The sequence below is a fragment of the Dipodomys merriami genome, unplaced genomic scaffold (assembly GCF_024711535.1).
Source record: "Dipodomys merriami isolate MVZ:Mamm:240054 unplaced genomic scaffold, mDipMer1.0.p SCAF_9, whole genome shotgun sequence".
Taxonomy (NCBI): domain Eukaryota; kingdom Metazoa; phylum Chordata; class Mammalia; order Rodentia; family Heteromyidae; genus Dipodomys; species Dipodomys merriami.
The window spans coordinates 17,552,542-17,566,130 of NW_027206512.1; the positions used below are offsets into that span (position 1 = coordinate 17,552,542).

Here is a 13,589-nt window from a genome sequence, read left to right on the forward strand (position 1 = left end):
TCGTTCCTTCTTTTACTGGGAGGAAGTTTGGGTTGGAAAAACTTATACACAGAGCTCAGGCTAAGCAGTAAAGTAGAAATACTTATATATTTTCATTTCGTAAAGAATCATATTTTTCTAACATGCAAAGAAAATGAAGTTAAGTTTCAGTCTGTACACTTAGAGGAACTGCTTGTGTAGAAGAGCTTTTGAGATTGTATGAAGAATAGTATAGTTTCAACTTTTTTTGCATGTTTAAACATCCATTTCTATTAGCTATGTTCACTTTGCTCTGATGTAATAATTGGACATTAACCATCTATACAGTACTCCATTAAATCCTACCAGAATAAGAAAGGATAGCATAGAAGCCAGGTATATACTCTAAGGCCTTTTTTGTATAAGGCAGAGGGAGAGATAACATGTAGTGGAGGATTTTAGAGGTTAAGATATGTTTGGATGTTCATGATGGTTGAGAAAGATGAGACATAAGAAATCTATGGTAGGGGGCTGGGAAGGTGGCTCAGTGGTAGAGCGCTTGCCTTGCATGTATGAGGCCCTGGGTTTGATTCCTCAGCACCACATAAGCAGAACAAAAAAGCTGGAAGTGGCACTGTGGCTCAAGTGGTAGAGTGCTAACCTTGAGCTGAAGAGCTGAGGGACAGAGTTCAGGCCCCATTACCGGACCCCCCTCCAAAAAAAAAATAGAAATCTATAGTAGTTTATATTCACTTATATTTGCTTGACTTCTAAAGAAATATAATAGAAAAAAATACAACAAAAGCTAAAAAGAATAAAAATAGACAGAGTAATAAGCAGAGTCAAGGTATTGCCTTACCAGAAAATGTACTCCAAGTACTACAAAGATTAGTTCACCCAGAATGATGTAATGACCAAAATGTATAACAATAATGTATTGTTGTCACAGATCTATAAAAAACATTTGTAAAAGAAGAAACTGAGTCTAGGGGTAGAAAGCTCCTTGCTGATCTGACTTGAGTTAGTAGGCATTTAAATGTCTATATTCCTAGCTATCAAACTGCGTTCTTAGCCTAGACAGATTCTTCCTACAGTATAGAATTGTAGTTTACAAAAAACAGCTGCCAGACCTGCTTAGGGCAAAACAGGTTTCAGAGGTCTGCAGTCGTGCCTGATTGCTCCATCCATATGTACCACCCCTGCCTTGCTGACCTTGGAGACACCTGTAAACCCATGGGACTTCATAAACTAAAGAATGAAAAAAAAAGAACACTGACCTAGAAAAACAGATGGCTAACATTTCACTTAGTGCTTCCCTTCTGAAAAAAATTATGCCAATAGATCTGGAGAGAAATGATTCTAAGGTTTCCATTGACAAGTGCCGGTAACATGAATATTCTATGTTGTTAATCAAATAGAGAAATATATGCCCCAGATCCTGTGTATGTGCTTAGAAAGTCTGATGTGATATGAGAAGTTGAAGAGACTCCCTTATTTTCACATTTGCTGAAGGATATAAAAGGCACACCATAGGTTGTATGTGTGCTGCCATGTACTTGTATACATGCACACAAACACACATAAACAATTAGCTGAGCCGGGCAGTGGCTCACACTTGTACACCTAGCTACTCAGGAGGCTGAGATCTGAGGATCACAGTTCCAAGTCAGCCTGGGCAATAAAGTCCCCATGAAACTCTTATCTCCAATAAACCACTCAAAAACTGGAAGTGGTGCTTGAGCACAAAGATACTCAAGGACAGTGCTCAGGCCCTGAGTTCAAGCCCCACAAACAAACAACAACAACAAACAAATTAGATAACTAACTGGGATCTGTGCAGATGTTTTGACAGTCAGTTCACTAAGACTACTAATTTTTTTTTTCAGTAGTGGGGCTTGAACTCTGGGCCTGAGCGCTGTCCCACAGCTCTTCAGCTCAAGGCAAGTGCTCTACCACTTGAGCTACAGCACCACTTCCAGTTTTCTGGTGGTTTATCGGAGATAAGAGTTTCACGGACTTTCCTGCCTGGGCTGGCTTTGAACCGAGATCCTCAGATCTCAGCCTCCTGAGTAGCTAGGTTTACAGGCATGAGCCACCGGTGCCCGACTAGACTGCTAAAATTTTATATTGTAAAAGTGCAACTGCTGCTGGTACCAAGGGCTCACACCTGTAATCCAAAGTACTCAAGAGGCTGAGATCAAAGGATAATGTTTGAAATGAGCCTGGGCAGAAAAGTCTGTGGGACTCTAATCTCTGATTAACCATTAGAAAGCAGAAGTGGTAGAATACTAGCCTTGAGACAAAAGCTCAGGGACAGTACACAGGCCCTGAATTCAAGCCCCAGTACTGGATTAAAAGAAAAAAAGAAGAAAGTGCCCCTGCTGTCTGCAAATTTAGAAGGTTTTTTTGTTTGTTTGCTTGTTTGTTTGGCAATCCTAGGGCTTGAACTCAGGCCTGGGCACTGTCCCTGTGTCTCTCCCTGCTCAAGTCGAGCACTCTACCACTTGAGCCACAAGCCACTTCTGACTTTTTCTGTTTATGTGGTACTGAAGAATTTGAACCTAGCTTGTGCATGCTAGGCAGGCACTCTACCACTAAGCCACATTCCCAGCTCAGATTAGGGGTTTTAAAGACTATCTATAGGTTATATATTTCTTAGAAGTTTTTGAATATAGATGATAAGATTTATTGATAAAATCTATGTTCTTAGGAGACCTGCATTCAGATGAGCTCACTAGAATATTAACTGTCAAATATATTCCAGACACATATTCACTGAACACTGAAATGCTCTGACATGGTTTGCAGTTAGTGAATACTCAACAGATTCTTGCACTGACATTAAAAAACATATGCACAACTATAAAGCAGTTCATATTGCTTACTCAATTAATTTGAAAACTAAAGTTAACTTTTAAAATAGAATGTATATGAATATATGGAAAATACATAAAAGAAAAAGTAAGTAAGAAACTATGCAACTCAACATACAACACACTCTTTATCAGTGTGTTATCTGTTAGTCTTTTACTTTGACATATAATTGCCATCATACATAAATATATGTATATTTACACAGAAATATACATATATGTGTTTATGTGTATATATATAATTATATATACAATTTGTATTTTTCTTTATACTTGTCATTTTCTCTTTAATGGCTGAATGATGAGTTAGGTAAATGAATCATAATTTATTCTCTGAAGTGTTGGAGAGAAATAAAGATAAATTATTAAATTATATTTTTCACTATTATAAAAATTCTGTGGTAAATATCATTAAATCTCTATGTAGTCATTTTTGAGAACTGTATCCTCAAAATGAAATTCCTGAGTCAAAGAATAGAAAAACCATTTAAAGACCATATTTTTTTTAATTTTATTTTATTTTATTTGTGAACATACTGTACAGAGGGGTTACAATTACATGGGCAGGATAATGCGTACATTTCTTACCAAGCATTGCAGCCTCCTCCTTTGTTTACCCTTCACATCCCTTCCCAGCCTCCTCCCTCCCCCCCAATCTTCCCCTCCCTTCCACAACTCCCCCTCCCCCCACACCAACATTGTAAAGCTCATTTTGGACTTGACAACTTGTACTTCTCATTGTTGCAACAGGTCCACCTGTATCCTTAAACAACTGGTTTTTCCCCATCTCCTCCACAAGTTATACTGACATCAAATATAGTGAAAGCAGGGGTTATACTGTGGGGGAGGGGCATACAAAGCAACAAAGAGATAATCTTATAAATGCGTTAGAAACACATGCATGAAAGAAAAAAAAACATTAAAATACATATCTAAGGGTTCATTTTCCTGACATCACATTATCTGACCTTTTCCGCTTGACTCATACCTATACTAGATATTGCAAATAAGGGAAACCATGAGACCTATGTTTCTTTGGGCCTGGCTTACTTCACTTAATATAATTTTTTCCAAGTCTTTCCATTTCCTAACAAATGGGGCAATGTCATTCTTTCTGATGGAGGCATAGAATTCCATTGTGTATATATACCACATTTTCTTGATCCATTCATCTACTGAGGGGCTTCTGGGTTGGTTCCATATCTTAGCTATGGTAAATAATGCTGCAATAAACATAGTTGTGCTGGTAGCTTTAGTGTGGTCTTGTTTGTGATCATTTGGGTAAATGCCCAAAAGTGGGATTGCTGGGTCATAGGGGAGTTCTATGTGAAGTCTTTTGAGGAACTTCCATACTGCTTTCCAAAGTGGATGAACAAGTTTACATTCCCACCAACAATGAAGTAAGGTTCCTTTCTGTCCACATCCCCTCCAGCATCTGTTGTTGTTAGAGTTTTTGATTTTTGCCGTTCTAACTGGAGTGAGGTGATATCTCAATGTTGTTTAGATTTGCATTTCTTTTATGGCTAGGGATGTTGAACATTTCTTCATGTGTCTATTGGCCATCCTTCTTTCTTCTTCAGAGAAGTTTCTCTTTAAGTCTTTCGCCCACTTATTTATTGGGCAGTTGTTTCTTTGAGGATTTGTTGTTGGGGAGTTTAATTTTTTGAGTTCCAAGTATATTTTAGATATGAGACTCTTGTCCGTTGTATGGCTAGTAAAGATCTTCTCCCAATCCATGGGCTTTCTATTAATCTTGCTAGCTATGTCATTTGCCCTGTAGAAGCTCTGCAACTTTATGCAATCCCATTTGTCCATCCTTTCTTTGATTTGTTGTGTTTCCGGGTCTCTATTCAGAAAATTTCGGCCTGAGCCAAGGAGACCTAGGGTTTCTCCTATTCTATCCTGTAATGTTTTCAGAGTGTCTGCTTTGACTTCGAGGTAAAGACCATATTTTTGTAGTTTGCTTATCCTATACACTCTTCCAGTTAATATTTTCACTATTAAGGTGTGAGGGTTTTTATTCTTGCTATAGAATTGCTCATTAATTAAATACTTTGCTTAATATAAGGTTACATAAAGCATTATTCATTAAAAGCAAGGCAGTTTTTTCCACTTTAATCTATGATATTTATTAGTCTAGTAAAATGTTGCCATGCCAAGATCATATAATACAATCATGTCAGTATTGATATATAAAAATTCTTAAGTGCTATAAAACATTTAACCTAATAAGCATTCCCTTAGTGGTCTTTTTTTTAGAGTTAATTTGTTGATTGATTCTTTTGAGAATGTTTTGAGAATGCTGTCTATAGATTGTAGGAGTTTTAAATGTATAGAAGAGTAAATACTCTCCATTTGGAAAACATACATCATGGTTGTGTCTAAGTGTGAGAAATGGTCTACACTAATGGCAGGACTGAGAGAATTGGTTTCTCTTTTGCAAAAGCCTTTCATAAAATAGAGTCACACAGATGGCATCCCTTCATTCACATGCTTTCTTCTCCTCAGGTATCACTATTTTGTTGTTGTTCGTTTGTGCCAGTCCTGGGGCTTGAACTCAAAGCCTGAGCACAATCACTAAGCTTTTTTTGCTCAAGGCTAGCACTCCACCACTTGAGCCACAGCACCACTTCCAGCTTTTTGAGGGGGGAGTGGCATTTTGGAAATGAGAATCTCACAAACTTTCTTGTCTGTACTGGCTTTGAACTGTGATTCTTAGATTTCAGCCTCCTGAGTAAGCTAGCATCAGAAGAATGAACCACAGGCACCTGGCACTACTTAAATATGTCCCTCATACACATTTTAGAAGCAGATTATATAAGAGAATTCTTCCATTTCAATTTTCTATGAGAAGAGATTAGATAGTAGCTTTGTTTCTTGGTTGTTAGCATAGTAGATCTATACATAAAACAATATTACAAAGTTCTAATTCCCAACATTTTTTCCATACAAAATGGACCTTGACCCAAGAGAAACAATGTGTGAATAAGTGTCTCATGTGAACACTGCTCTCACCATGATTAATCATTATTATGTCATGGTATAAAATCTGAATGTTCATATGCTTTCTTAAGAAATGTTTCAGTATTTCAACGTTGATTTCTTTCTTCCCTCAGGGCCGATGCATAAACTTCTCTCGTGTTTCACATCAGTAAAAGGAAAGCAAGAAGATGAAGAAGGTACTTAGATGGTGCATTTTCACAATGCTGATTTCATCTAAATGAAAAAAGTTAGGTGCATTTCAGAAACTCTTGGGAAAGCTTCATTCTTCACTGTCAGAAAGTGTTTCCTCTGCCTTCTGCTTTATTTGCACCAAACAATTTCAAACACTTGTTCACGAAAGGTGCTGAAGCTCAGTGGTAATTAGTGATTCATGACATTGGAAATAAAGAGGAAGGTTAATCTGCATGGTATGGTTTATGCAAGAAAACTTGTTTCAATGTTAGGAAAAGAATCAAATGTCACAACAGCCACAATGTAAAGATGACATCAAAACCGGGGACCACAGAACAGGTAGCCATGATGAGTCTTCAATGGAACCAGGACTTCTGAACACGGAAATACGGCGCTCATGCTTTCTTTATGGCATGATCATTAGCCACAGGCAGAGTATGAAATGTACCAGCAGGCGAAGCAAACAATGGAGTCCATTGCCTTTTAGCGATGTCAGATCACAAAATCTTTCCAAGCCCCCCTATCACAATATGCCTTACGGGAAGTTTCTGACTAGAAAATCTTGTCATTCTAGTACTGAAAAGTGCACATGCATGACAAAATGTAGACAACATGCCTCAAGGTATTGGTAGCATGTGAGATGGTGCCCCTTCATTTTTAAAGACACCTTTCTTTCATCATGCACTTGGGACAAGAAAATCAACAGAGCATTATTCCAAAGGAAGACAGCCTCAAACCAAAGATCCACAGCAGACTTTAAAGACTCAAGATTTAAGACCTTGTTCATGAGACTCGTAGATTTCCCTCTTTTCCTGTGTTTATGGTTTCATAGTACAGAAAGCATTAACATATGTAAACATACCTAGGAGTTTATTTTACCTTTAATTTAAGGGAGCAATATGTACAAAGCTTCCACTCAGGGTTTTTAAAATTTTTTTCCTCCTACTTTTCACGTCTCCAAGGGCTCTTCAGCGTCACAAGCCAGCAACTCTCTTTGCATGAAAATTTCAAAGTTTAATTAATATAATTAAAGGCAACAGCAAGCAGCAGCCTGTGAAGATTTTGCTCATCTTTTTTATGCCTTTTGACATTGAATGACCTATTACTGTGTGCGAATTACTTGGATTTTTGAGGAGCACTCTACCTTGGTTGTGATTTAAGAGGCGAAAAGGATCTCCTGTCTTCAGTTTATAAATTAAATTTTCAGGAGGGTCGCCATTAAAACCCATTGACAATGTACGTATTATAATTTCTTTTAGAAAAATCACCGTTGTGTCACATTGACGATGCCAAATTATGTTAGCGTGAGCAGAAGCACTGTGGGGGAGGAAGAAGGCAGCAGCTGAAGAAAACAGCTCAAATGATCTAGTCACTTTCGATACTGTACTTCAGATGCGAAATGGATATTCGACTAGAAACCTGACAAAGCGCGCCTGCTTTGATGTGAACTGGTATAGACAATGACCAGTGGCCGGGTCAGTGGGATGTCTCTCTGTGAGCACAAAGGCTTATCAAATGACACTAAAAATAAGTTCAACAACCATCACATTGGAAGGGAGAAAGGCGAACACTTCATGTTTGGCGGGCATATGAGTGCACAAGATGGAAAGAACGGTTTGGAGCATCCTGGTATAATTACCCCTATTGTGCTTTTAATGGAAATTTCAAAGGACGGAAGTGATACTGTTGGTTGGTGTCCAGATTTATGTCACTGCTCCATGAAGCCTTATGTACACACACAAATACACACACACACACACACACACACACACACACACACACATGCATTCTCTAGCTTGAATCTTCTGCACAAGTTTATTTATGTCTCTGGCTGGCTGGATCCAAAGCCATGTGTCCACATATACATAAATAAAAATTTTATCTGTGTCTGCACTATCATTTTCTTTCAGTTCATTCTCAAAGCTCTTGCCTTCTTTGGTTGAATATATAATTGCCCTGGTTAATTTCCGGAATGGTATTCTATCCCTTTCCAAAATATCCAGCATGTTCACAGATGATACTCTTGGCAGAATCTATGTGTATCAATCCAACATGGAAGCCTGATATAGTACACCCAACCCTGTTGCAGTGAGTTCTTGTAGACATCTGTTCTCTATTTGCATCTGGAACAGGACCTATAGTTATTTCCTTAAATGGATGTTTCATTTCTGATCAAGTCACACCTATTTTAAGAGTATTAAGGATGCTACAGAACCTATGGCTAATGCTTCTTTGATAATTTACATTTCTCCAGAATCATATAACACACTTGTATTTTGCTACTTGAGCAATGTAAATAAACCACTGTTTTTAAATGATAAATTTGTAATGGAGATTTATAATGCAGATACTACAGAGAGCTCTCAATGAAGAGGGACAGTCATTGGTTTATATGTAGGCTGAAAAACAGATTTGTGAAGTTCAAAGACAGATACAATTTCATTGCCCTTAAGGACATATACCAGTTCTGTGTTACGCCTTTCTTTGATGATTCTAACCAGCAAATAAGAATTTGTGTTAACATTCTCTTACCAAAGGACAAGATCAAAACACTCTGTACCTTTCAATCAGGAAAATTGATTAGAATAACTCCTTTTGTTTAAAGTTTTATGGCACTTTTATATATGTGGAGAAAAATAGCTCCCATGCAACTTTCTGGACATGATGTGAGTCAAGATATACTTTCTGTGTACAAATGAGTAAGTCTTATCCATTATCCATTTGTGTTGCATAAGGTTGCAAAACAATTAAGTGGGAAATGACTCCTAACTTATGTGTCTACTCTGCCTAGAAAGAAAGTTTTGAAGGCATCTATATATATTTCATAACAATGTCTGTTCTTTATGGATTTGATCCATAAATATTTATCTATCTGAAAACTTTGATACTTGGAATGTTTTCCTTAAAGCATTTGGTACTCTAAGAAAAAACATTTGGTGCTAAGAGTTGCAGCACTGATGCCTTTCCCCAAGTTAATTCTATTTTAAAATTTTATATTTCCTTCCCAATGAGATGCAGAGTAAAATTTGAGTCTCCATTGACTAAGGAGCAGCATCTGTCATCTATGGTTAGTTGCTATTTTGACAAAAATGTAAAAGGTTTAAAATCCCCTATATTTCAAGTTGTTTGAGAAGAGATTTGCTTATATTTCCCTCGATCTTTATTCTAACCAGTTAAATAATAAATTATTCTCTATTTTTAAAAATAAATCCTTAGTGGGAATAACATTTGAGTGTGTTTGTGAATGTGTTATCTGAATGTTATTGCTCAGGGGTGAATTATTGCTTATTTTATGATTAAAATGAAATTTATATTATGCCTAATAAAGTAGCTAAAACATTTTGATTGAACCACTAACATGTTACTTTTTAAAGGTAAGAAGGCAAAGCATCATTATATTATAAATATGTGTTCTAGGATTTATTGTTACTTCTTCTTTCATGCGTGTATTGTATTATGGTTAAGCTTTGGGGATTTGTTTTGTTTTGTTTTTGTTTTGCTTGAAGTTAACATTTCTGGCTTTTTTGGGGGAGGGATATTTAATTGGAATAAAAGTCTCATAGACTTTGATGCCCAGGCTCACTTTGAACTGCAGTCCTCAGATCTCAGCTTCCTGAGTAGCTAGGATTACAGGCATGAGCCACTGGCACCACATTATTTTGGTTCACTTTGAATAGATGTTTTTCAACATCACATTACTTTAGGAAGTTTATTTGAGCTTTACTACTGGAAAAGGTTGGCAAGTGAAGACTTTGCATATATATATACAAATATATACATCTACATACATATATATTCATATATATATATAAGAAAGGAAATATGTAATATCAGTGCATAAAGTAACCCTGGAATATCTTTTACATAATCAAAGAAAGACACTGGTGAAGCTAGAGACCTTTGTTTCATTTGTTGAATTAGTGAGTTCATATGCCAGTCTGAGGATTAGATTAATCTTGTGGTCAGTGAATGTTTATGGCACAATAATGAGAATACTTACTTACCAGAATGTAATTCTGTCAATTGAGTGAAGAAAAAGTACTTTTCCCAATGACATATTTTACTTAATTTGATTTACTCATTGTAATTTTTTAAATTTCTCTGTCTCATGTCCACACTATTGCTGCCCTCCCCTTTTTATTTGTCAGTCATGGGGCTTGAACTCTGGGCCTGGGCGCTGTCCCTCAGCTCTTCAACTCAAGGCTAAAGCTCTACCACTTGAGCCACTTTCAGTTTTCTGGTGGTTTATTGGAGATGAGTCTCACAGACTTTCCTACCCAGGCTGGCTTTGAACAGCAATCCTCAGATTTCAGACTCCTGAGCTGCTAGGATTACAGGTGTGAGCCACCAGCACCCGGCTATTGCAACTCTTTTCTAATTCCTATGATTACTATAATCATGTTTCAGATTCACTTGTCTACAAATTAAATTAACAACATATTAATTTGTGATTACAACCCATCTTGATCATGATGTCCAGGATGCTATATTTTGTGTTCTTCTGACAAAAGAAGATGAAGAAAATACATAGCAAGTCATGTAACTTTATATTAAAATGTACTTCTTAGATTTCTTTACAATGAGGCATAGTTTAAGGACTAAGTGGTGAAGATCCTAAACCACCAGGTCATTTGCTGACATTAAGATTCACTGAAGGTATATAAAGCTCTTACTAGCTCTTATGATACTCTAATATGAAGTGTTTGTGTGTGTGTGTGTGTGTGTGTGTGTGTGTGTGTGTGTGTGTGTGTGTGTGTGTGTGTGTGTGTGTTCTGAAACTGGGACTTAAACTCAGTACCTGGGTGCTTCTGCTCAAAGCTGGCACTCAACTACTTGAATCACAGCCCCACTTCAGGCTTTTTGTTGGTTAATTGGAATTAAAGTCTTTTGGATTTTTCTATCTGGGCTGGCTTTGAACTGTGATTCTCATGTCTTGGCCTCCTGAGTAGCTGGATAACAGGTGTGAGCCAAAGTGTCAGGCTGAAATTATAGTATTTGTAAGTCTCAAAGTTTTAATGATTCGTTTGTCTATTTATAAAACACAATAATATTAATTCTTTTTTTTTTTTGTCAGTTGTGGGGCCTGAACTCTGGGCCTGGGCACTGTCCCTCAGCTCTTTAGCTCAATGCTAGTGCTCTACCACTTGAGCCACAGTGCCAGTTCCGGTTTTTTCTGCTTATGTGGTGCTGAGGAACCCAGGGCCTCATACATGCAAGGCAAGCACTCTACCACTGAGCCACCTTCTCAGCACTATTAATTCTTTAAACTCTCATTTAGTTACAAAAAGAAACTATGAGCCTTAATATGTAATTTGATAATTAGCCTTAATGGTGTAATTTACTAGCAACTTCTTTCAAAGAATTATGCAAATGCAACTGATAATATAGTTTATATCTGATAAAAACTAAGTCCTCTGCTATCTGATTTGTAAAAGTAATTAGAGAGAAAAAACTCACAAAATAAAGCAAAATTGACTAGTTCTACCAGATAACACCTGTAACAGGATTTTTACCTGCTGAGATTCTTTTTTTTTTTCTTTTTTTCTTTCTTGGGGTCCGGTCGTGGGGCCTGAACTCTGGGCCTGGGTGCTGTCCCTCAGCTCTTCAGCTCAAGGCTAGCACTCTACCACTTGAGCCACAGCACCACTTCCGGCTTTTTTCTTACGTGGTGCTGAGGAATCTAACCCAGGGCCTTGAGCATGCAAGGCAAGTGCTCTACCACTGAACCACCTTCCCAGCCCCTACCTGCTGAGATTCTTATGTGAAATAAAATGATTATCATCATCACAATAAAGTTTCTTCTTTTTAAACATTCTCTAATTCTAAAAGTTTCTGTTAATTAAACAGAGCAATGACAGACCTTCATTTTCTTTAAATACTTTGTTTGTGTGAGGCTGTCACACAGAAAGAAAGATTATATTTTAAACAATATGTTCAAGTGTAAAAGTCTTGAACAAATTCTTAGTGTTTTTAAAAATGAAGGGAATTTTCAGGACTTTTATGAGTATCTTGGGATTCTTCCAAAGGAACTGGATATTCCAGAAAATCTTAGAGAATTTTTAATCAAAGTTAAAAGATTATTAAGTACCAAATTTTGGTCTACAGTATTCAGTGTACTTTTCCAGTTCCATTTGTATGCTTACAGTATTGCAGCCAAACACTTAAGAAGAAAATTACAATAGCATTAATGTTGTTCAGTGTCTCCATATACAAGTTACTTTTTACAGAAAGCACTGGACTGATGTATTTATTAGGCTAACTCAAATGCTAATTCAAAATTATAAAAAAAAAGCCACTTAATGAATGCTTTAAAATTGTAGCATTCATTGACTCATGAAGATAGTATAGTCTTCAACTTATTGAATGGTGGTTACAACTTTGCATTAAATAATGAATGTTTCTCCCTTAACATCAAAAATTAGTCAAATAAACTCTAGATATAAGTGCATATGTGTTTATAATTTCTAACTTTGAAAAAAGCTATCAATTGAATTGGGGGAAGAGAGCTTATATTAGTTTCCTATTACTGCATTTATAAATTAATATACACTTAAGTTAAATCAATGAAATTTAAGTTATAAAACAATAGTATAAAACAATACAAATACATTTATTTACAATTGTGATGGCCAGAAATCTAAACATGAGTTTCATTAAAGTACAATTAAGAGTTGGGTTTAAATTAGTTCTTTCCGGAATCTCTGAGAAGAGAATTCATTGTCTTGACCTCCTCAGCTTCCCTTGTCTGTCTGTCCTCTTTATCATCTTCAAAGTGTACCACACCAACTTCTCTTTTACCTGGCATCTCTCTGATTTCCTGCTTCTTCCCATCAGGACCACTGTGGCTGTACTCAAGTCACCTGGATGATCCAGGACCACCTTGTGTCATATCCTTAGCATGGCTATTTCTGATGATTCTCAATTTGCCATGTAGGAAAACAATCAAAGTTTCTGAGAATAATCACGTAGTCACCTTGAAGGGCCACTATTAAATGCACCACAAAGATTATAATAATTTCCCTTTTCCCTTTTCTTCAGCATTTTCAGTGAATTGAACTTTCGACATTAGATCCTGAGTTGTTCAAATTTTACTTCTTGCCATACTAGAGTGATTTTTTTTGGTGGGGAAGTGATTCATTTTACATTTTATTTGAGATTTCTCACAAGGAAAAAGATCAAGGGATAAATTCTTGGAAGATGTTTGCCAGATGAAAAACTGTTCATAAGACTAAGAAGCAGATGGGTAGAGTTTTACTGCCTCTAGAGCATTACTTGGCCTGCCTGCATAAGCCCAGAAGTTAACCCGAAGTTAGCCCTTGTAATACTTTCTGCTGTCATTCTGAAAATCCTTTAGGAAAGTATTGAAATATCATCAGAGACAAAATACAAAAGTAAGTCAGTATTCTAATTCTATCATCAGCAACAGACATACAGACCTTAAACAGAAGTTGTCCCCACCTGCTAAGTGTTGGGTTTTTTCCCATAACTTAGTGTTTTTGAACACTCTTGAGAGCAAGAGTGATTTCAAATTCCAGTAAAATGAACATGTATATCAAGTATTGTTCAAGCAGTAATTATGACCTG

The 13,589-nt window shown here is 36.7% G+C and overlaps 1 protein-coding gene across 2 annotated transcripts in view; it reads left to right on the forward strand.

Moving 5' to 3' along the window:
• Antxr2 (ANTXR cell adhesion molecule 2) overlaps positions 1-7,901 on the forward strand; it is a 131,753-nt gene extending 123,852 nt beyond the window's left edge. Inside the window, exons 17-18 of one of the 2 annotated variants that reach the window (XM_070012987.1) lie at positions 5,948-6,010; positions 7,265-7,901. In XM_070012987.1, coding sequence (XP_069869088.1) covers positions 5,948-5,986 — 39 coding nt within the window. In that variant the 3' untranslated portion in view covers positions 5,987-6,010; positions 7,265-7,901. Of the gene's footprint in view, positions 1-5,947 lie in introns of both variants that reach the window. The other variant, XM_070012986.1, reaches the window with a different exon arrangement.
• Positions 7,902-13,589: the final 5,688 nt, after the last annotated feature.